At 45.1% G+C, this 23192-nt stretch overlaps 1 protein-coding gene across 1 annotated transcript; it reads left to right on the top strand.

The window, feature by feature from the left end:
• The first annotated feature begins 15049 nt into the window (after positions 1-15049).
• Spint4 (serine peptidase inhibitor, Kunitz type 4) lies at positions 15050-20123 on the top strand. The gene is made up of 4 exons (XM_050150966.1): positions 15050-15176; positions 15729-15737; positions 16258-16427; positions 19977-20123. Exons 1-4 carry the CDS (start codon positions 15050-15052, stop codon positions 20121-20123), a joined length of 453 nt encoding a protein of 150 aa, XP_050006923.1.
• The last annotated feature ends 3069 nt before the right edge of the window (positions 20124-23192 follow it).

Below are 23192 nucleotides of genomic sequence, written 5' to 3'. Positions count from 1 at the left end.
TGCTTTGATTCAGATTCCAAACTCTGGCCCTGTCACTCAGCATACGTGTGCCTCTGGACAAGACTGTAAGCCCAGTGATCATCTCCTCCCCGACTCCATTTTGTCTATATGTAAAACAAAAACTAGAAAATCAGACAGTATTTATGACTATAAAATAAAATTGCATGTGTGGCGAGGCCGAGCCACGTAGTGTTACCAGAAAACAAACTACAGACCGGCAGCTTGAGGGAGGAAGGTGGGAACTAAGCATTGGGCTATCAATATGGCCACCAGTATGACTCTTTCAGTCATCCCTACCCACCACTTGGCCAATAAAAAATGAGACAACTGCTTCCTGGATAGCAAGAGAAGGTACGAAGAACAGCAAGATATGGGGGTGAAAGACTATCACGCTTCTGGTTGTATAATGAGTAAGTAGACAGTGGGGTGTGTGTGTGTGTGTGTGTGTGTTCTGAGTTGTGTGTCTTGAGCAGGCAGCTGAAAGGCTAGGCAATGAGAGCATGGAGGAGCAGAATGCCAGGATAGCCTGCAAGGTGTGCAGTGCGAGGAACGTTGTCACTTTGCACAAGCTAAGCCATTCACCATCTGGTCCTTCCCCCAAACCACTGCCCAGGACCCACCATCTGGAGATGTAAACTGTATTGGACGAAGGTGGCTTTGTCAGGTGACTCTATTTACAACAAAAAAAGGCAGAAACCTCTGAGGGTCCCTAAACAAGAATGTTTCCAAGCTAGAGGAAGGAATTTTTCTTTTAGTGTGTGGGTGTCTACACCTGCATGCGTACAATTGTTCACCCATGCTTATGAACCATGGCATGCATGTGGAGGTCAGAGGACAACTGGAGGGAGCTGGTTCTCTCTTCCCACCACATGGGCTCAGAGAGAGAACTCCAGTTGTCGGCTCCTTAACCCCCTAAGGCACCTCACCATCCCAAGCAGGAACTTTCCAGGGCCTCTGAATAGAGACAATGCTTGCTCTTGAGCCCCAACCATCTTCCTCTAATTCCGTGGCAACTTCTCTCGCAGAGTCTTGTAATATGGACATGGATCCTGGCAGCTGCTATGAGGTCCATTTTAGATTCTTCTACAACAGAACTGCCCGCGAGTGTCAGAGTTTTGTCTTCACTGGCTGCAACGGTAACCTTAACAACTACAGGCTCAAAATAGAGTGTGACATTGAATGCAATGAAGAGTACCGGACAGTACGGTAAGGCCTCCAACTCAGCTTTGGTCTTTCGGGAGAATGGCAACAACAGGCTCTGAGATTCAAGGGTAGAGAAAATTAGTCAAGGGCTTACCCCTTTGGGGACGTGAAGAGGGAGGATTGTAGCAATAGAAGGTTCTACTAGGTAGGACGGGATCTCAGGAGAAATTGTTGATTTTGGACAGGGAGTGGAGACACATGCCTTTAATCCCAGCACTCGGGAGGCAGAGACAGGCAGATCTCCGTGAGTTCAAGGCCAACCTGGTCTACAGAGAGAATTCCAGGACAGGCTCCAAAGCTACACCAAGAAACCTTGCCTCAGAAAAACAACAAAAATTGCTGATTTTGCAATTAGAAAAAAAAAACTTAAATGTCCAGGGAGAAAACTGTAGCTATTATTTGGCACATTGCCAGGTATGCATTAACAATTACCATATATAACACAATTTTACATTAAAATAGCTACACGAAGCCTCCACCACCAACGACGATCCCACCAACTAAGGCCACAACTGCCCAAAAGTCTGAAAACCTGCGTATTCAAAAAAGAAAACCCTTCCGACTGACAAGACAGAGAAAGTACAGAAAGTCCCAGGAGTACAAAAGGCACCACAGGTCCAGAGGGTGGTGGCAGGCCAGGAGTCAAAGGAAGGCTGCCACAAAGGTCAGTGTCTGGTTCAGGCTTCAACTCCCATGGGTCCACAGCTCCCTAAGAAACTGAGCTTTGCCTCCCCGAGTCCCAAAGACAATGACTACCCTAAACCTTGATCAGAGAAGCTTCTCTTTGCAGTGAACGAAGAGACTCACAGCTGCTCAAGCTGCTAAGAGATTCTGATGCCGCTGAGGGCTCAGGCCTGGGGCATTTATACCATCTCCTCTAAGGGGGGTGAGAGCTGAATGATGAGGAGCAAAGCTGCAGAACCCTGTCTTCTAGGCAGGCACGGACTCTGCGACCGTGAACCCGCTGCAGCTGCAGCTGCATACACTACTCCTTCACAGACCTAAGTTTCACAACAGTCAGTCTTAAATGGGAGATGGGTTCAGGCTTTCTCTCCCGGGAAACTATTGGCTATTGGTGGATACCGGTGAAAAGCAGCCATGACCTTCTGTTGTATACCCACTCGTAAGTCCATCGGGCTCCATGCCCATCGTCACATGCATAGCCGCAGCTAAAAATCAGTGGGTCACAAAACAAAATGACATGAATTCAAGAAAGTGACCTGAAGGGGTGTGGCAAAGAGATGAAAATAAGTGGAATAAAAACAATCGGAATGCAAAGTGTGTGTGTGTGTGTGCGTGCGTGTGCATGTGTGTGCCTGTGGGGGGTGAGCACGTGTGTGTGCACGCATGTGTGAGAGAAATTGTTAAAGAATAAATTACTGAAAGATCTGAGAAAATAAGATTAAATGAAAATAGCTGTACAGTAGATTTATATTATGATTTTCACCTGCTAGGTGAGGGAAACGAGTCTACTATAAGAAACCAATTGAAGCCTGGCAGTGGTGGCACATACCTTTAATCCCAGCACTTGAGAGACAGAGGCAGGCAGAGCCAGGACTACACAGAGATACCCTGTCTCAAAACAACACACACACACACACACACACACACACACACACACACACAAATCAAAAAATAAAGGGGGCTGAGAGATGGCTTAGAGGTTAAGAGCACTGACTGTTCTCCCAGGGGTCCTGCGTTCAATTCCCAGCAACCACATGGTGGCTCACAACCATCTATAAAGAGATCTGGTGCCCTCTTCTGGCCTGCAGGGATACATGCAGGCAGATGCTTTGTACATAATTAATAAATAAATCTTAAAAAATTATAATTAAATAATTACTCACTAAGTGGTAGCATAGCAAGCTGCTTTGGTTTCTGCTTTTTATTTTTAATCAGATCTGACTATCACGAGGCTCTTACCCTGCCTCTATGCTCCAAGAGCCCCCAATCAAATCTTTGCATTTTTAGGCCTCTAAATCTCCAGAGTGCCATGCTATTTTCTACAGGTGAAGCCTGAGCCCCAACTGACCATTTCCAAGTTCTTAGAACTAGAAGTTCAGTGGCTTCTGCCCAGGCAGTACAGCAGCTGGCTTCCATAACAAAGAGACAGAAAGGCCTAGGGGGATGACTCAAAAAAAAAAAAAAAAAGGCCCAGCTCTGCTTTCAATCCTCCCTAATGTGTCCTTAGAGAGGCTAGAGCATGGGGAGTGGCTATCTTTAAGATAAATGAAACAGATTGATACAACAGAGGGTCCACTGCTAGAGAGGTCATTCTCTAGGACTGCCCCAAGACAGAAATGGCCGACACTAATCCAGGGAGACTCTTTTGTAACCTGCAACATGAATCTTCTTTTTCTACTTAAACAGAACATCAGAGCCTGAACATGAGCCTGAGAGCTTTCGTGGACGTCCTCGGATGGGCCACCTGAAACAAAGCTGGAAGAAGGATCAGGCCAATGCTGAGATCCTTGGGTAATGTCCACAATCCTGGACACTTCGAAGTACTGCTTTCCTGTTCCTAATTTTGTCTTTCCTGAGAAATTATTGCCATCATTAAAAATGAAAGGCTCCTCCTGCGGCGTGCCCTTCTCTGTGTCTTCACCCCATTGCCTTATCCAGAAAATGTCAGTGGGTTCCACACTTTAGGTCTCTTACTCTTGAGCAATTTCTCGTACGTCCAGACAATGCTGAAGCCAGTCCAGTACAGCTGACCAGATTGTACAGATTGGTGTCGCCTCCCCTAGGAAATCCAGCTGAGCAGTGCCTCCACAGCAGCAAACCTGTTCGATTTTAGCCTTCAAACCAAATGCAGCATCGACCGTCACACTTACCTGGAGTGTTTCTTCACTCAAGCAAACCTTTCTTCGTCAGACCTCCTTCGTTAATTGATCTCTTACGTTGTTCCCTGTTTATTAGTAATCATTTAGGTAGCCTTAGGAGCTTGGTGACTAAAACTTAACTTGATTACTGTCAGCCTTCCCAGAAAAGCAAACCTCATTCTGTTACCTTTGTTTTACCTACCAAAAGAACAGCCATCCACAGACAGACTCCAGGTATGGCCTGGCCGTGATCTGCCCAGTTGTAGTATCCTCAGATTGACCATTTCAAGTCTGAAATTTCTTGGGTATCCCAGATGAATCTTCACTGAAATCGAATTATCCTCCCCATATTTACCCTGTCTAACTAACCCCTCACCTAGAAACCATGTGTCAATCACCAGCGTCAGAGACACTATATATCACTGAAAACCTATAACAGAAAATGCAGCCTAAAGAATCACAACTTAGAGACTTTTTAAGATTGATTTTTATTTACATGGTGTGTGTGTGCGCGCGCGTGTGTGTGGGGGTGGGGTGGGGGGTGTCCATAGGGGCCAGAAAAGGGCATCCCAATCCCCTGGAACTAGAGTTACAGACAGCCAGAAGCTGACTGATTTGGGTGCTGGAAACAAAACTTAAATCTTCTCCAAGAGCAGTAAGTACTCTTTTCCACTGAGCCATCTTTCCACCACCTCCCTCAATTTTTTTAAGATTTATTTTTGTTTTTACTTCTATTCTTTTGAACTTTTTGAAAATGTGTTTATGTTGCCAGGCATGGTGCTACATCCCTTTAAACCCACCACCTGGGAGTCAGAGAGAGGTGGATCTCTGTAAGTTCAAGGCCAGTCTGGTCTTCAAAGGACTATACTGCGAGACCTTGTATCAAAGCAGGGAGGTGTGTTCTTTTATGTGTATGAGTGTTTTACCTGCATATATGTATTGCTCCACATGTGTGCCTTGGTGCCCACAGAGGTCAGAAGAGGGCATTGGATCCCCGGAAACTAGAGCTATGGATAATCATAAGCTGCCATGTGGATACTAGTAACTAAACCCAAGTCATCTGAAAGAGCAGTCAGCACTTCTAGCCATTGAGCCATCTCTTCAGCCTCTTTGATTCTCTTAAAGAAAACAAAATAGAGCAAAAGACTTGAAAGCAGAAGAAATAAGCCATCAGAAAACCAGTTAAGACAAAGTCAGGAGGATGAATAAAGACATTTCGGGTCAAATCACAGAAAGGTAGTGCAACAATGAAACTATATGGACCGGAACTGCACACGCAACAGATGAACGTTAGAACTGGACGCTGAGATAGATAAAGCCAGTGCACAAGCCAGAGCCATCAAACTTCTGTAAATTCAAGACAGAGTTGGAGAGATGGCCCAGAAGTTAAGAATGCCTCTTGCCCTTGCAGAGAACTGTAGTTTGGTTCTCAGCATCCAGGTCGGGTATCTCACAGTCCCCTGTAACTCCAGCTTCAGGAAGACAGACACCCTCTTCTGGATATCTCAGATACCTGCACTCACATGCACATAGACACAGATATACACAAAGCTGTTAAAACTCAAAAAAAAAAACTAAAAATACTTTCTCCTTTACAAAGCAATGGTGAAATCAAATGCATTCCATAAGAAAATAGAGGCCTGTTGTTGGGGTTTCTGTCCTGCCCCATTCCTGCAGTAATTAAGTCCCAAAGAAATCACACAGAGATCTACATTAGTTATAAACTGAATGGCCCATTAGCTCAGGCTCCTTATTAACTCTTAGAACTTGTATAGCCCATTATTAGCCATTATTCTTATTTGTGTTAGCCATGTGGCTCAGTACCTTATTCAGTGAGGCAGTCACATCTTGCTTCTTCTTTGGCAGGGCTAGGACTGCAGAGGAATGGGCTTCCCTCTTCCCAGCATTCTCCTGTTCTCCTTGACCTGCCTCTATGCCCTGTCTGGTTGGCCTGCCTATACTTCCTACCTGGTTACTGGCCAATCAGTGTTTATTTAAAATATAATTGACAGAATACAGACCATTCTCCCACACCAGAAGCCAAGTGTGGTGGCACACATCTGTAATCCTACCAGATCAGGTGAATCAAGAGGATTCAAGGGTAGCCTGGGCTACCCAGGGAATTCTAGGCCACTCATGACCACATGAGAAATTTTTTAAATGGATTTAAAAAAAAGCAACGATAAAGCTGAGCTGGGACTGACAGTGGATATCTTTAATTCCAGCACTTAAGAGGCAAAGGAAGGCAAGTGAGACCAGCCTGGTCTATATTAACAGTTCCAGGACAAACCGGGCTACTCAGAGAGACCCTTTCCCAAATTAGTTAAGTGAATAAAGCTGGGAGCAGCTGCACACACCTGCAGTCCCAGCTACTCTGGGGCTGACACAGAATACTTTGAGCACAGATTTTTGTGGGTTTTTTTTTTCTTTCAGATTTTATTTTTAATTATGTTTGTGACCGTGTGGGTACCCATAGAGGCCAGAAGACGGCACCAGATCTCCTGAAACTGGTTACAGACGGTTGAGAGCTACCTGACATGGATGCTGGGAACCAAACTCTGAAGCTCTGCAAGAGCGATTTGCACTCTTATCCAATGAGCCAACTCTCCAGACTCAAGTCCAAGACTTCAAAACTAGCTGTGACAACACTGTGGGATCAATAATGAGAAGAGAGGGAAGAAAGGAGGGAGCGAGATCTGAAATTTAAATGTGAGATTCTTGTAAGAAAGGATCTTATGTAAGAAAATGGAGAATTTCCAGGCAAGACAGCAGGCTAAAGACTGCCTCCTAGTCAAAACAAAAGACTGCCTCCTAGAGAAAAAAGGAGTCAGAGTAAGAAAAGTATAAGTGGCCGGGCGGTGGTGGCGCACGCCTTTAATCCCAGCACTAGGGAGGCAGAGGCAGGCGGATCTCTGGGAGTTCGAGGCCAGCCTGGTCTACAAGAACTAGTTCTAGGACAGGCTCCAAAGCCACAGAGAAACCCTGTCTCAAAAGAAAAAGGAAGGAAGGAAGGAAGGAAGGAAGGAAGGAAGGAAGGAAGGAAGGAAGGAAGGAAGGAAGGAAGGAAGGAAGGAAGGGAAAAAGTATAGGTGTTGTTCCAGAGAGAGAAGACAAGAAAGAGGTTTGGAAACCCACAAAAATGAAAGGATACCTGAAATGTGCAGAGAAGGGCTAAATCTGAAGGGTAAATCGTACCCTGCTTGCTACGTAAGCTTGAACTGAGTTCAGATTCCCAACACTCGATAAAAATCCAAGCATGGCAGTGAGCACCTGTAAGCTCGGGGGGCAGAAGCTGGCAAAGCTCTGGCTCTCACTAGTCAGCCATTCTAACGAATTAATAAGCCCTGGGTTTTGTGAGAGACCCTGTCTCAAAACAATATGGTAGAGAGCATTAAAAGAAGATACTCAGTGTTGACCTCAGGCTGCCACATACACATGTGTGCGTACACACAGGTACACACACAGTTGCTAAAATTCCTTCCCTGTAGGAGACACAAACCACACCTCCCTCCTGACCCTTCCCTAAAGTCCCAATGACAAACCAAGGAAAGATGCAACCTGAGTTCACCCTGGGGTAACAATGACTTTATTGAGATTACTTACAGAGCGTAGATGAGGGGTTACTTGCAGGAGTGTGGGTGACCCCCCCTCCCAGAAAAAGGTAGCACACACAAGTTTTTACCCAGGATGGATGTTGTCTTTCCCATAGCCCCATAGATGGAGCTTTCTCCCCTAGTCCTTCCTTACCTTTTTACTCCTATAGACTCTAACTCCCGACCCATACACACACCTGCCTTAAACCCCAGAGGCCATTCTATGCAATGGGTTGGAGAGGTGGCTGGATACACAGGTGAAGGCTTCATGGCCCTCCTTCTTGCCCCTTCCTTCTATAAGGGGAGATAAACAGCAAGCTTGGTTAGAATGATTTTCTGTAAGCTGGCCTGGAGTGATATTTCATTTGTATTTGAATAAATAAAGCTTGCCTGAAGATCAGAGATTAAAACAGCCACCCTGGTCAGCCTTACAGACCAGGCATTGGTGGCACACACCTTTAATCCCAGTAGCCACACTAGTTTGCCATAGAAGCTGGGCGGTAGTGGTGTACCCCTTTAATCCCAGCAGTAGAGAGGAATATAAAACAGGAGGAGACAGCTCTTAGACACAGTCTCATTCAGAGGATTCCTAGAGGCAGGATTGCTAGTTTGGACTGAGGTAGAGGTAAGAGCCAGTGACTGGCTGTTTTGCTTTTCTGAACTTCAAGTTGAACCCCATATATATCAGTCTCTGGGTTTTTATTAATCGTACCACACAGGCCCAGCCAAACTCTTAAAGATGGAGGCATTTTGTCTCTGAGGACAGTCCGATACAACAGAGAACAAGAGTGGGTAGGGAGAAAAAGATGGGTGATATATTTGTAAGAAATAAGCCAAACGCAGCTTCAGCCACACAGATTCTGATTAGGGATGTGGCCATGGGCAAAAGCGACTCCTCAAAGATCAGTCAGGCTAGTGATGGACAGTCCTACCTCTGCGAAAGTCCACAGACCTCACAAGCCACAAACTCAGCTGCAGATTTTGGTGAGAGTAATTTTCTCGAATGGATAAGTCAATGTCATTCATGACTTGGGGAGCAGCACCTTCAGGGAGACCCTACTGCTAAAAACTGAGCAACTCCTAGAAGTCAAGGGAGAGCCATAGGACAAGGAGTATCCATCTGGTCTGACACCACCCCTAGGTGAGGGAAGCCCCAGACAAGAAGTTATAGCAAGCAGGGAAGCTGGACACAGAAAAACCAAAATGTGTAAGTGGCAAAATGATGACCCAGGATAGAAGAGCATAGGAAAAGAGACCATTAGCCTTGTTGGTCTGAATGAAATATATTTCAGCAACTGAAAGCAACTGTGGAGTTTGATAGCTCAGAGCCTGAAGCCAGAAGTGGATCAAACCTGTCATTCACTGCTGAAGAACCCAAAAAATCTAAAGTTCCATAACCATACTTCTCACCAAAAATAGGAAAAAGAAGGCCACTGTACATTAGAAAAAATAATATCAGAGGGGCTGGGAAGATGGATCAGAGGGGCCGGGAAGATGGCTCAGGAGTTAAGAGCTCTTTTTGCCCTTGCAGACAACCTGAGTTTGGTTCTCAGCACCCACATTTGGTAGCTCGCAGCCTCCTGTAACTCTGATGTCTCTGTCCTCAGCTGGTACCTCAATCACATGGGCATAGGCACACACAACGCATACATTCACATAATTAAGAAATAAAATAGTTATTTTTAAAAGCCAGTCATGGAATCACATGCCTTTAATCCTTTTAATTTGGAGACACAGGCAGGTAGATCTCTGAGTTCAAGGCCAACCTGGTCTACATAACAAGTTCTAGGCTAGTTGGAGCTACATAGTGAAACTCTGTCTCAAAACAAACTTATAGGGGTAGGAAAGGACTCCATTTGCCCTGGAATAAAGGAGGCAGGAAGGGACCAGCAAGAGGGGGCATGAGAGATGGGAGAGGACAGTAGAGGGGGGCATAAGAGCAAAGGATACTGGCGTATGTGTATGGAAATGACATAATGAAACCATTACTTTGTATGATAACCTTAAAAATATTTTTAATTGCCTCTAAGGCCAAGCAAGATGGCTTAGGGGGCAAAGGCAAAATTTCTAAAATGTAATTGCCTCTAAGAAACCAGATATGTGTGTGCTGTCTGGACCTGAACTCTTTCTCACACATACCTGTAAAACTATAAAAGAAATAAAAAATGAAGCACAGAAGCTGGAGAGGTGGCTCCAGGGGATGTGATGCCCTCTTCTGGCCCTTTCAGTACCAGGCATGCTCATGGTGCACAGACATCCATGCAGGCAAAACACCCATACGCATAAAATGAAAATGTAAACATAAATAAAAGCACAATCCATTGAGTACATTCCATTGTTAGAACAGAACTTCACGGACACTCAAAATAACACAGGACATACATCTGCAAGACTCCCAAAAGGCGCTCACAGCAAATTCAGGAAGTCATTAAGGGACGTTCAGAAGAAAACAGAAAAGAAGGTTGACCACAAACAAATCCCCTTAGCCGAAAGGATGAGTTGAAGAGCACGGTGGACTCATCCTCTGACTCAAGACGGACTCAGAAAAGGCAACGATGAGAACTTGAACGGTGTGCCAGAGGAACCAGTGGTTTAGTAGCTCCTGAGAGCCAGATGTGAGAGGGCTAGGATCAGCGCCTCCCATCTAAGTGACTAGTTAGTGCTAGATGGCTCAGAACTACACTCGAGTCCTCCCCTTAGAGCTGTCAAACACTACTACTGAAAAATAACTGAAATTAACAACCACTGGCCATTTATATCTCTTAATATCAATGGACTCCATTCACCTATAAAAAGACACAGGCTAAGAGAACGGATATAAAACCAGGATCCAGTCTACTGCTGTATACAAGAAACACACCTCAACCTCAAGGACAGACACTACCTCAGAGTAAAGGGTTAGGAAAAGGTTTTCCAATCAAATGGACCTAAGAAACAAGTGGATGTAGCTGCCCTAATATCTAACAAGATAGATTTTAAACTAAAATCAATTAGAAGAGATGGAGAAGGACGTTTTATACTCATCACAGGAACAATCCATCAAGATGTAGTCTCAATCCCAACCATTTATGACCCTAATTCAAGAGCACCCACATATGTAAAAGAAACATTACTAAAACTTAAATCGTACATTAAACCCCACACACTAATAATAGGAGACTTCAACACTTCACTCTCCCCAATGGACAGGTCAACTAGACAGAAACTTAACAGAGAAATAAGAGACTAATAGATGTCATGAATAAAATGAACTTAACAGACATCTACAGAACACTCCACCCAAACACAAAAGACTATACCTTCTTCTCAGCACCCCATGGAACCTTCTCTAAAACTGACCACATACTCAGTAACAAACCAAACCTCCATAGGTACAAAAAAAACTGGAGTAACACCCTGTGTCTTACTGGATCAGTATGGATTAAGGTCAGCATGCTTTCTTATATTACCCAAGACCGCCAGCCCAGGGGTGGCATCACCCACAATGGGCTGGACCCTCCTGCATAAAACATCACTCAAGAAAATGCCTCGCAAGATTCCCCTCAAGTCAATCTGGTGGAGGCACTTTCTCAGTAGAGCTTCCCTCCTCGCAAATGGCCGTAGCTTGTGTCAAGTTGGTGTAAAATCTAGCCAGTAGACACAAGCTGATCTTGAACCCCTGATCCTCCTGCCTCCACCTCCTCAAGGGCTGAAATTACAGACATATATCGCCATGCCCAGATGTCAGCTGGTATTTGTTTTTGTGCATGTTCTTCAAAGACCTGTGAAATCCATCTTCTCCATGGTGTTAAGTTTTCGTCTACTTGGCCTCTTGGCTTCTGAAGGTGGGGAGCATTTTTAAACCTCACATTGTAGTTTGAATTGGAGTCTCTGCATCGTAGATGTGTGTGTATGTGTGTGTGTGTGTCATGCACACACACATGTACACATGTATGTCTAATTTTTATGTCAACTTGACACAAGCTAGAGTTATATGAAAGAAGGGAACATCAATTGAAAAAAGAATGCTTCCATAAGATCCAGCAGTAGGGCATTTTCTTAATAAGTGATTGGTGGAGGAGGGCCCAGGCTGTTGTGGGTGGTACCACCCCTGGACTGTTAGCCCTAATTTCTTACTAAGTGAGCCATGTTAAGCAGCGCTACTCCATGGCCTTTGCATCAGCTCCTGCCTCCAGATTCCTGCTCTGTTTGAGTTCCTGTCCTGACTTCCTGTGATGAAAAAGTGTAAGTCAATCAAGCACTTTTCCTCTGCAACTCTTCTTTCTTTTTCTTTTTTGTCCTGCTGTTTTATTGCTGCAGCAGCAGCAGTGCATGGGTGCTTAGCTTGCATGTATCTATGTGTGCTTGGTGCATGCAGCACCCACAAAAGCCAGAAGACAGCGGTGGAACTGGAGTTTAGAAACAGCTGTGAGCCACCTTGTAGACACTGGGAAGGAAGCCCTGGTCCTCTGCTGAGCCCTCTTTCCAGCACTGAGTTTCTCTCTCCGGGTAAAAATACAGCCTTTCTTTTCCATCCTCATCAAGGGCATGAGAATTAGCCCTGGGGCTAGAAGTAAGGGTAAGGAAGCCACCGCCACAGAGAGAAACGAACCACCGAGAGGGAAGCATGTCCATGAAATTGCTTAGTCTGAAACTGACCCCTCCTCTCCCTCAGAAGTGCTAACAGTCACTGCTGTGCTCCAAGCGTTACTCAGGAACTGGTGGTTTTCCAGTAGGCCGAGCGGAAAACGCGGTGGTAGAGCTAATGACCCTCCTTGTTTTCTGTCCTGTGTCTCTTTCATCTGAAGCACCGGGTTCTGAGATGGAACACCTCACTTTCTCTCCCTGAGACACACGGCTCTAGCATTCCTTTCCCGTGTTTGTATATAATCACAAAGAGGACCTTAATGAAAAATATCCAGGTGTCCTAAATTCTGGGAAATAATTTTCTCAACCCAGAAAAACAAACTGGAAGACATAGGTCTGTAATCACAACTACCTGGGAAACTGAGGCAGGAGGTTCTTAAATCCAAGACTAACCTGAACTACAAAATAAGGTCAAGGTCAGCCTGGGCTAGAATGAGGTCAAGGCCAGCCTGGGCTATAGAATGAGGTCAAGGCCAGCCTGGGCTACAGAATGAGGTCAAGGCCAGCCAAGACTATAGAATGAGTCTGAAAAACTTGGTAGGAACTTGTCTCAAATTTAAAAACAGGGTACTGGAGAGAAGACTGGGTGACCTAGTGCTTGCTGTTCTTGTTCCATTCCCAGCACCCATATTGGGCACCTCACAACTTCCTATAACTCCAGCTCCAGGGTCTCTGCAGGCACCAAGCACACAAGCAGTACAGATATGCGGGCAAAACACCCAAACACATAAAATAGAATATTTTAAAAATGTATTTTACATTAAATATATATAATTAATATATATGGTGGTGGTATATGCATCTGAGTGCAGGCGCCTGAGACATTAGACACCCCTGGAAGCTGGAGTTGCAGGAGGTTGTGAGCCACCTCATATGGGTGCTGGGAACTGAACTCAGGTCCTCTGCAAGAGCAGCACACACTCTGAACTGCTGAGTCATCTCTTCAGTCCCCTTAAAACTGTTTTTTTACTTCTACCCATCCAGAAGGTCTGCCACCAAGAAAGTAAACGGCAACAAAGCAGGTAAAGATACAGGAAAAGAAGACATATATTCACTCCTGGGGAGAATGCAAATTGTGTGGCCACTCTGGAAATCATGAAAGCATTTTCTCAAGCAAAGACCTAAAACTGAAAGAGCCATAAGACCCGGCTGCACACCCCTGCACGCAAACCCAACCACCATAAATACGTTTGCACAACCATGCCCACTGTTCGTAAATTGCAGTCTTAGGATGTTGTGGGAAATTATTCTAAGGTGTGTGACTTTTGTTTATGTGGCATTTGTTTAACTGTGAAGCTGTGATTCCTTGCCTACCTAAAACACCTGATGGTCTAATAAAGAGCAGAGCGGCCAATAGCGAGGCAGGAGCAAGGATAGGCGGGGCTACCAGGCAGAGAGAATAAATAGAAGGAGAAATCTGGGAGGAGTAAGAAAAATGAACAAGAGAACAAGGAGAGGAGGACTTCAGGGCCCAGCCACCCAGCAATCCAGCCACCCAGCCACACAGTCAGCCAGCCACACAGTCACCCAGCTACACAGTCAGCCAGCCTCCCAGCCACCCAGTCACCCAGACACCCAGACACCAGACACCCAGCCATGGAATAAGAATGAAAGTAAGATACGCAGAAGTAAGAAAAGAAAAAATCCCAGAAGTAAAAAGTAGATTGGATAAGTTAAGAAAAGCTGGCTAGAAACAAGCCAAGCTAAGGCTGGGCATTTATAAGCAAGAATGAGACTCTATGTGATTTATTTGGGAGCTGGGTGATGGGTCCCCCAAAAAGCCAAGAGTAAAACAACCAACTATATCTTGTCACCCAACGTGAGGCTAGAGTAAAAGCCAACAACTACAATAGGAAATGGAACAACCTGTATATCGGTAAACAGACAGATAGATAAAAACTTAGTACAGGGCAGCGATAGCACATGTCTTTTTAATCCCAGACCTTGTGAGGCAGTGGCAAGAGGGTCTCTGCGTAGTCAAGGCCAGAGAGCCTAATCTACAAGATGAGTTCCAGGACAACTGGGGCTGCGCAGAGACCCTGTCTCCAAAAAAAAAAAAAAAAAAAAAAAGGAAGGATGGGAAAGGTGGTACATGTACACAGCAAAGTTTCATCCGACCAGACAGAGAGAGAGGAGAGAGCAGGGCATTTGCAGGGAAAATGATGGGAAGTGGAAGTTATTGTCTCAAGCAACAAACCCCAGACTCAGAAGCACAAATACTACATGGCTGCTCTCAGAACAGATTTAAGTTCTAGGCATGCGTGTACATGTACAAGCAGGAATAGGCCGTGAAACTTGAGAGGGGAAAGATGACCTTAGGGAAGGAGATTTTGAAAAAGGATAAAGAGAGAGTAAGAGAACGCGTGTGACATGAAGGCAGGGGGAGTGGGTGGGAAGGACCAAGAGCAGTGGGGCCAGGAAACTGGGGGTTGGGGACGGACAGAGAAAGCAAATATAAAAACTCTATAATGAAACCCGTTGTTTATGAACTACTTTTTAAAATGATGAAAAGAAACATCAATGGCCTGAGTTCTAAGCAGCTGTAGCCCATAGATGAAGAGAAAGAGATGGGGTTCATCCCTAGGGCTCTATCAAACATGGTCTTTCAAACTCCATGGCTGGGTACCCAAGGACTCACTGTCCTGTTCACTACACTGATTCCGGATACACCAGCACCCTGTCCAGGCCCTGGGGAAATTCAATTCGAACATGGGTTCAACTTTTCAGAGAAGTAGAAGCTCCTCCCCTAAGACATATCACCTCAGCATAGCCCCAGGATCTCCATCGTCGGCTGTCAGGAGCACCATGGAGGCTCGGGGGATGCGCCTTGCCCTGTGGCTCCTCACTTTTTACATGCTCATGCAGATGCTTTCTAGTGAGTTGTTTGCTCCAGGAGTCAAAAGAGAGCTGTGTGAAAGCGGGTATCTTGGAGGTAAGCAAAAATGAACGTGTGAACGGGAGGAAAACCATGAAGGAGAGAGAGAGTCGGGTCCTCTGGATGGTATGGCTGAGGATTAGCCAAACTCTCCTCTTATATCAAATTCCATGGGTCCGAGGCGTCTGATCATATTGAGTTCCCATTAGAGGTTGGAGAAAAAGGAATACAGAAAAGTAAAATCAACTTAAGTTTCTCCCAAAGAGTTTCAGGAACAAATCAGATTGAGAATCATAAAACTTGGAATTATCTTAGGGTATCTAAGATAATGAGTTTTATTTCTATTCAATACATATTCATAGGACCACTGTGTTACATTCCTTGAATTGGGGGGGGGGGGGCAAGATCATCAGCAGCACTTCCATGCTTCTTACTTAATTTGCTTTTAATTTGAATTTTAATGGGCACTTTGGGAAGCTCAGAGCAGAGATAGAGAATTCCCAGTCGTGAAAAGGACTACAGCTGGGCCACATTAAGAACAACATTAACTTTCTTTGTCTCCAACATGGTCACCATGGCTCCTGCTGGAATCCACTTCTACACTACCAGCGAAAACCGGTAAGTCTAGGTGGGTGAGCAAAGGGAAGCAGGGTAAGGGAGGCCTCTCGAGACCTGGAGGCAGGGAGGATCTGCCAGCAGAAACCAAGACTTCAGGCGTAGATGTGCAAGGTGGACTCTTTGACATACATGTGCTCTGGGTGATGGGGGACTAAAGGAAGGGTCCAAATGATGAGTGCCTACAGATACCAAGTGAGATGTTTGCTTCCAGAGTCAAAGAAAGCATGTAGAGATTCAGGAAGCAGAAGCTTAATGTGAATAAGGAATACCGAGGAAGGTGGAGGGTGTGGTCCTTCTCCAAGTGTCCTCCATCACACTGGCCCGGGCTACTGACAGCTCAGGTTTACTGTCCTGTATCACACAAAGAGCAAAGTTCATGCTAGAGGTATTCTAGCTTGCGCCTCAGTGATAAAATGAGTTTTACATGGGGGTAGGGGAGAACTTTCGTAGCCTGGGTCCATAAAGAAAAGAGTGATGATTCTTTTAATAAGAGGCTCTGAACCTGGACTCTTGTCGACAGCGCTCTGCAACCACCCTGTAAGGAGGGGATTCTGTGGCTTGCATCTGTACAGATACTACTTCAATAAGATCACATTGCTATGTGAGCCCTTCGTCTTCTCTGGCTGTGGGGGCAACAGGAACAACTTTAAAAGTAAATACCTCTGCGAATTCTATTGCATTAATAAGCAGGTAAGCCCCTTGGGGCCTCACTCTACTCTTGATGATGCTGGATGGTTGGGATCACGGTTTTACAGGTGACACTTAAAAAAGATGCTAGGGTAAAATGAGCAAGGACCCCATAAATTACTTCCAGATGCGGATGAGGGGTTTGCGAGCTGAAAACCAAAGCCTCGGCAATCATGGTGGCTTTATTGTGTAACCCCAACATTCAGGAGTCTGAAGCAGGATGATTATTAAGAGTTTGACACTAACCTGGGCTATGTCCAGGTTACACATAACCCTGTCAACTTGGGTTACACAAAGAAAAAAAAAGGCATGAAATTAGAAAGAGAAGGTAGGGGATGGATCTGAGAGGGTTGTGGAAGGGGAATAAATATGACTAAAACCTTTTATGTGAAACTCTCAAAGAACTAATAATTTAAAAAAAGAGAGAGAGAGAGAGATCATAACAAAAAAAAGGAAGAAATTTAAAGCCCAAAGCAGTTGATTCCCTGCTTTTCACTCAGAAGGACATGGATGCAGAGGTCCTCTCTCTCAGACCAGCGTCTCACTACTATGGCAATGGCCTGGGTCTTTGAGAACCTCATAAGAAGCTATTTCGGTTGCTGTTTGGTGGAGCATCAGGAGCATAGGGAAGACACCAGTCATAGTCCGATGCCTGTCGTCTCGACAGAGGCCTCATACTCCAAAGCAGAGGAGCTGTTTTGCCAACCTGCATATTCCCACAACCTAGCATTACACCTGTTTATTGATTGTTTCTAGGTAGAACATTAGCAATAGATGGCTATGGAATTGGTGTGATACCTTAAGAACCAGTTGAATAGGAAGGAGAAAAAGACAAAATCTCCTAAGTAAATTGGGAGCAGTGGGGGTCATGGGAGAGGGTAGAAGGGGAGAGGAGAGGAAGGGAAGGGTGCAGACAAAAATGTATAGCTCAATAAAAACAAGGGGAAAAAAAGAAACCACAACTATTTCCCCAAAATGTGATTGTTTTTTATAATCCATTTTCTATTATGCAGCTTTTAATCTCAGAAAAAAGACCAGTCGATTGGGTCCTTTTAGCAATAATAATAATAATAATAATAATAATCACAAATTTTACTTATTAACAGAAAGACTAATCTGAAACCAGCCAACCAATCAGGAAGTGGAAGCAAGCAAAGGATGAGATAAAGATGCTGACGCCGTGCTGAGTGAATAAAACTGAAACTTCTGACACTTAGAGCTCAAAACTCTCGCTCATTCCCTTGCCTCGTTAATCTTTTCCCCTGGTCAGCTGTAGATAATTTTAACTGAGATGTTCCTGAACTTCAGCTCTGGTGTGAATTCATGCATCACTTTCAGCCAGCATACTTCTGATATAAAGGACCTATGACCCCCTACAGAAACCAGCCCATACCCTTTCCTGAGTCAATCCCTGCGGCATCCTCCTTCCTTGCTCTCTAGCTGACTTTGTTGCTGAATTTCGTTATGGATCAAAATAACTCTCATTCAGATCTTGCAACTGCCCCAGATCAACTGGCCAAACGTCTCTGGCGTCCCAGTTGGTGGCATTATAGAAACCAGGACACTGGAGCTGGGAGCTCCAAGTCTTGAGCTGTCATAGTATGGAGGGTCACTGCCTGTGCTCTGAGTATTTAAATTCTGCCAACAATGGAGCCTCACAATGGAATCTAGACATGACACAGTACCCTAGTGCCCATAAGTAATGAACGGGACTGTGGTCCCAGATGAGTCAGCTTCCAGCTCAGTCTGAACACTAGCGACTGCAGACCCTGGAAGAGCACAACTTTGGGAAACTCTAGGGAAGTGGCAGAAACCATAGATTAGAGGTTTAGCACTCACTCTGTCTCCCAAGGGATTACTACAATGCAGGGGTGGAGAGGGCCAAGGAAACAAGAAGGTTCTAGTCGCCTCCAAGTATTGAGTCAAAATCTCCCAGTCCAGTATCCCAAACTGTGTTGTGTTCAAATGAAACTTTGTTCTCCAGCCTGATACCATAGACTTGATTTACCTGGTACCAATTTATAAGATTGGGAAATGTTTTTCTCCTTTTGATTATACTAAGATGCGGTATTTGAAGCCAGGCAGTGGTAGTGCATGCCTTTAATCCCAGAACTGGGGAGGCAGAGGCAGGTGGATCTCTGTGATTTCGAGGCCAGCCTGGTCTACAGAGTGAATTCCAGGTCAGTCAGAGTTCCACAGAGAAACCCTGTCTTGAAAAAAATATGGATTTAGTGTGCATCCTGCCTTCCTAACCACCAAATGCAAAGACAAATCATCAGATCTAGAAAACACCACCCAGAGAGCCTGGCAGGATTGGGGATGCCTGCAAGTTACTCCTTTCCCATCACACACACATGTACACACTAATCAAAGCAAAATTGTTGTCCTGCCCTTAAACTCAACAATTTGACCTATGTCTTTGTATAGGAAACTCTGAAACCTGGAGGATAACATTCCCAAGAAGAAACACATCACATAATGAAGAGGGAGGGTGTGACCTGCTACCGTGATTTATTAGGGTGTGGTTCAGTAGCAAAGTGGGAACTCAGACCACCGCGAGCTTTGCCTGTATTTAGCTTCCTAATGTGTCCTTTCATGGTCTTTGACCTAGATTTCTGCTGCCCCCTGGTGGCTCAGAACAGAGAGCCCAGGAAAGAATTCCCTCTACTTCTTCAGGGACCTAACTCATTTTTGTGTTTGTCAGTCTGTGTGAAGCTGGTCGATCTACACGCCCATCCCCCTGACTCAACAGATCTTGACTCAACTCAAGGTCAACCTCCCACCCTTATCACCCTACACCTCCACTTACCACTGATGCCACGTCCACGGGAGAAAAAAAGTGAGATGCAGAACAGCAGCGAGAGGAGCTGGAGCCTCTTGGTATTGCTGGGGAAGGGCACAGAGGACTCAGATGGTCAAGGAAAAGGGCAGAGAGCACAGATCTTTTCCAGCCCCCAAATGGGAGTCAGATGTCCGCTTTAAGGAAGATGAGGGTGCAAGAGAGGGTGGCTTCTCAGTCTGCTCAAAGGTTAATTTGAGGTGCAAAGGTAGCTGGTAGGATCAGGATTCATAGGGACCTGCTTCGCAGGATTCAGGCTGAAAGGGATTTAAACCCTGAGGAAGGAAAGCTTTGCATGGCTTCTTTGGTTTAGGAGACAGCAGAAGAGACAAAAGCCTAGAGATTGCAGAAAGACCTGGAAATTTAAGCTCTCTCTTGCTCCCTCTCTTTCTCCCCCTCTCTGTGTTTATACATCTATCTCTCTCCCTCTTATCTCTGTGTGTATGTGTGTGTGTGTGTGCGTGCGTGTGTGTGCGCGTGCGTGTGTGTGTGTGTGCGTGCGTGTGTGTGTGTGTGTGTGCGTGTGTCCCTCTCCCTCTATATGTGTCTATCTCTCTCCCTCTGTCTGTGTGTGTTTGTCTGTCTCTGTGTCTGTCTGTATCTCCCTCTCTCCGTGTATGTGTATGCCAATCTCTCCCTCTCCCTCCCTCCCTCCCCCTCTCTCTTTTTTCTCCTTTCCTCCATCCCTCCCTCCCCTCATACCATTGCTATAGACACAAGCTACACAGGATAGCCCCCATCTGGTGGAAGAAGAGATCTGGCTCACCGGCTCCACCCTTCAGTCCCGTCCTCATCTGGAAGAAAACCACCTTACAGCATCTGAAGGTCCTGGGGCGGACAGCCTCAACTGCTCTCGCTGAAGAATCTATTCATATTGCTTTTTAAATTATATGCATAAAGCTAGACAAGGTGCCATGCACTTGGGGGCTCAGGAGACAAGAGAATCCCTTGAGCCTTTGAGTTCAAGGCCAGTCTGAGCAACACAAGCAACACTCCATCTTGAAAGAAAAACACTTGCTTTTTTATTTGGATGTTTAAGTAAACAATAAAATTATAAACAAAATAGTGGAAGAGGGATCTCAGCAACTGGTCAGCAGTCTGTCAGACACCAGCCCTTCTCAGAGTCATGACTGTCTTTGGACCAGCCACCGTAAAGCTCATGGCACAGTGTGGCCACTTGTCATCAGATCATCCAGCTCCAACACAAGGCTGCTCAGAAAAATGAGTGTTCTCAACACAGTAATATCCAGAATTTTACCTGGCATTTTTTTATATTTATTACATTGTGTGTGAGAGAGAGAAAGAGAGAGAGAGAGAGAGAGAGAGAGAGAGAGAGAGAGAGCGAGAGAGAGAGAGAGCGAGCTCATGCTTAGGTATACATGCCACAATGCGTGTATGAAAAGGTCAACAGTTTGCTGAAGCAGGTTCTTCCCTTCCACATGTGAATCCAGAGGACTGAACTCAGGCCAGCAGACCTGGGGGCAGACACTTTTACTCGGAGCCATCTCACCTGCCCACACCTAGCAATGTCAACCCTGATTTTAATTGCATGTACCTGAGCCAGTACAGCATCTGTATTACCCAGGGGGCCAGGCAGCGCTCTTCCCTTCTCCGCTGATGGAATCTTGGATTTATGCCTCATGCCAGGTCCGAAGCACAGCTAAGCCATTCCCTCTGCAAACATCTGCTTCCCTAGCCTCTCCGAGGCAACTTCTCAGGAGGCTGTCACAGGAAGAGAGTCACAGCGTGGGGGGGGGGGAGTAAAGATCTTTCTACATGGGGCTGGATGGATGGTACAGCAGTTAAGAGCACTGACTTCTCTTCTAGAGGACCTGGGTTCAATTCCCAGCACCACAGGGTGGCTCACAGTTGTCTCTGGTTAACTCCAGTTCCAGACCTGACACCCTCACCCAGACATACATGAAATGAAGGCAAAACACCAATGCACATAAAATAAAAATAAATAAACAAAAAAATTTAAAGATCTTTCTGCCCTGCCATCAATACCTTACTATGCCATCTAGAGTTTCCGTCAACCCTCCTGTACCTGTGAAGTGATGAAGTGACGGTGAAGGAATGAGGTCACCAGCGAAGTGATGATGTCATCAGTGAAGGGATGAGGTCATAGTGAAGGGACGAGGTGACGGTGGAGGGATGAGGTCACCAGTGAAGTGATGAGGTCACCAGCGAAGGGATGAGATGACGGTGAAGGGATGAGATCACCAGTGAAGGGATAAGGTGACAATGAAGGGATGAGGTCACCAGTGAAAAGATGAGGTCACCAGTGAAAGGATAAGGTCACCAGTGAAGGGATGTGGTCACCAGTGAAGGGATGTGGTCACCAGTGAAGGGATGTGGTCACCAGTGAAGGGATGAAGTCATAGGTGAAGTGATACGGTCGCCAGGGGAGTGATTATGTTGTCAGTAAAGGGATGAGGTCACCAGTGAAGGGATGAGGTCACCAGCACAAAGACGAAGCCTGAGCCTTTGAGCTGCTGAGCCAGCTTCATGCTGTTTCATGCTGTATCTTTGTTGAACAAGCCCCTCATTGGATTTTTGTAACCCAAAAATTCTCAGTTGACATATTAAGAATTCCATTCATTCTTTCATTCACTCAAATATTTATTGAGAGTTATGTGGGGAGCTATTTAAGAAACTGGAATTTTGCTAGGCTGTGGTGGTGCATACCTTTGGTCCCAGCACTCAAGAGACAGAGGCAGGTGAATCTCCGAGTTTGGGGCCAACCTGGTCTATAGACTGAGGTCCAGGACAGCCAAGGCTACACAGTGAAACCCTATCTTGAATAACAAAACAAAAAGTTACATAAAGCGTGTGTGTGTGTGCATGTGTGTGTGCGCACGCATGTGTGCATGTGTATAAAAGTATCAGTGTCCAATATGGGATAACTAGTCAAATAAATTAGCCATTGCATGGACGTCTAGTAGAGTTAGGTATGATACTGCCATCTTGAGGAAATCTAAGCATTTTGAACCTAACATGCTGATTAGTTTGTGAAAAAGTGGAAGAGTCAGAAACTGTGTCAAAGATCAGCCAAGTACAGTGGAAACACACTGTGAGTAAGTAGAATGAATGAAAACCCAAGCAGGAAATGGTGGTGCACACCTATAATCCCAGCACTGGGGAAGTGGGCATAAGCAGGTCAGGGATTCAGGCTGGAGAGAAGGCTCAGAGATTAAGAGTACTGATTGCTCTTCCAAAGGTCCTGAGTTTAATTCCCAGAAACCACATGGTGACTCACAACCATCAATAGTAAGATCTGGTGCCCTCTTCTGGCATGTAGCCATTTACGCAGGCAAAACACTGTATACATAATAAATTTTTAAAAATCTTTAGGAAAAAAAGAAAATCGGGATGAGTTCAAGGCTACATAGAAATTTGAAGCTAACCTGGGCTATATGAAACTTCTAAATTAAAAAAAAAACAAACAAAAACTAATCTTGTAACACACTTGGCATAAGACAGTGACATTTTTAATATCTGACAGAAAACAGAAGAGGAAAGTAGAAAGGTTTTTTAAAATGTGAGGTGACTAGTTGGCAAGAAATGGGATGAATACAAGTCTGATGACCTGAGTTCCATCCCCAGAACCCACACAGTGGAAAGAGAGAAACAAATTCTCAAAGTTGTCATCTGAAACCTACATGTGCACTGTGCACATGCAACTTACACACACACATGCACATGCAACTTACACACACACATACACATGCATACACACACACAGAGCAATTACTATTTTTTAACATTTAAAAAAAATTGCTTTCCCTTGATATGCATTAAACAAGTCAGGATGTATTATTTCCAAGATGACTAAACTCGTCCAAGATTGCCAAAGGTGTTACACATTAACCTTTTACTGGAGCTCCCTGCAATGACTAATTTATTTAACTATCATTTCAGGTTGCACA

The sequence above is a fragment of the Alexandromys fortis genome, unplaced genomic scaffold (assembly GCF_014885135.2).
Source record: "Alexandromys fortis isolate MF-2015 unplaced genomic scaffold, M_Fortis_MF-2015_v1.1 scaffold_27, whole genome shotgun sequence".
In the NCBI taxonomy this organism is placed as follows: domain Eukaryota; kingdom Metazoa; phylum Chordata; class Mammalia; order Rodentia; family Cricetidae; genus Alexandromys; species Alexandromys fortis.
Note: the sequence above shows the minus strand (reverse complement) of the source record. Positions and strands in the feature narration are given on the sequence as shown.

Coding starts and splice junctions, on each gene's coding strand:
- Spint4 (XM_050150966.1), top strand. CDS start 15,050: ATGGAGGCTCGGGGGATGCGCCTTGCCCTGTGGCTCCTCACTTTTTAC. Junction 16,428..19,976: donor TCTATTGCATTAATAAGCAG/GTAAGCCCCTTG, acceptor CCATTGCTATAG/ACACAAGCTACACAGGATAG.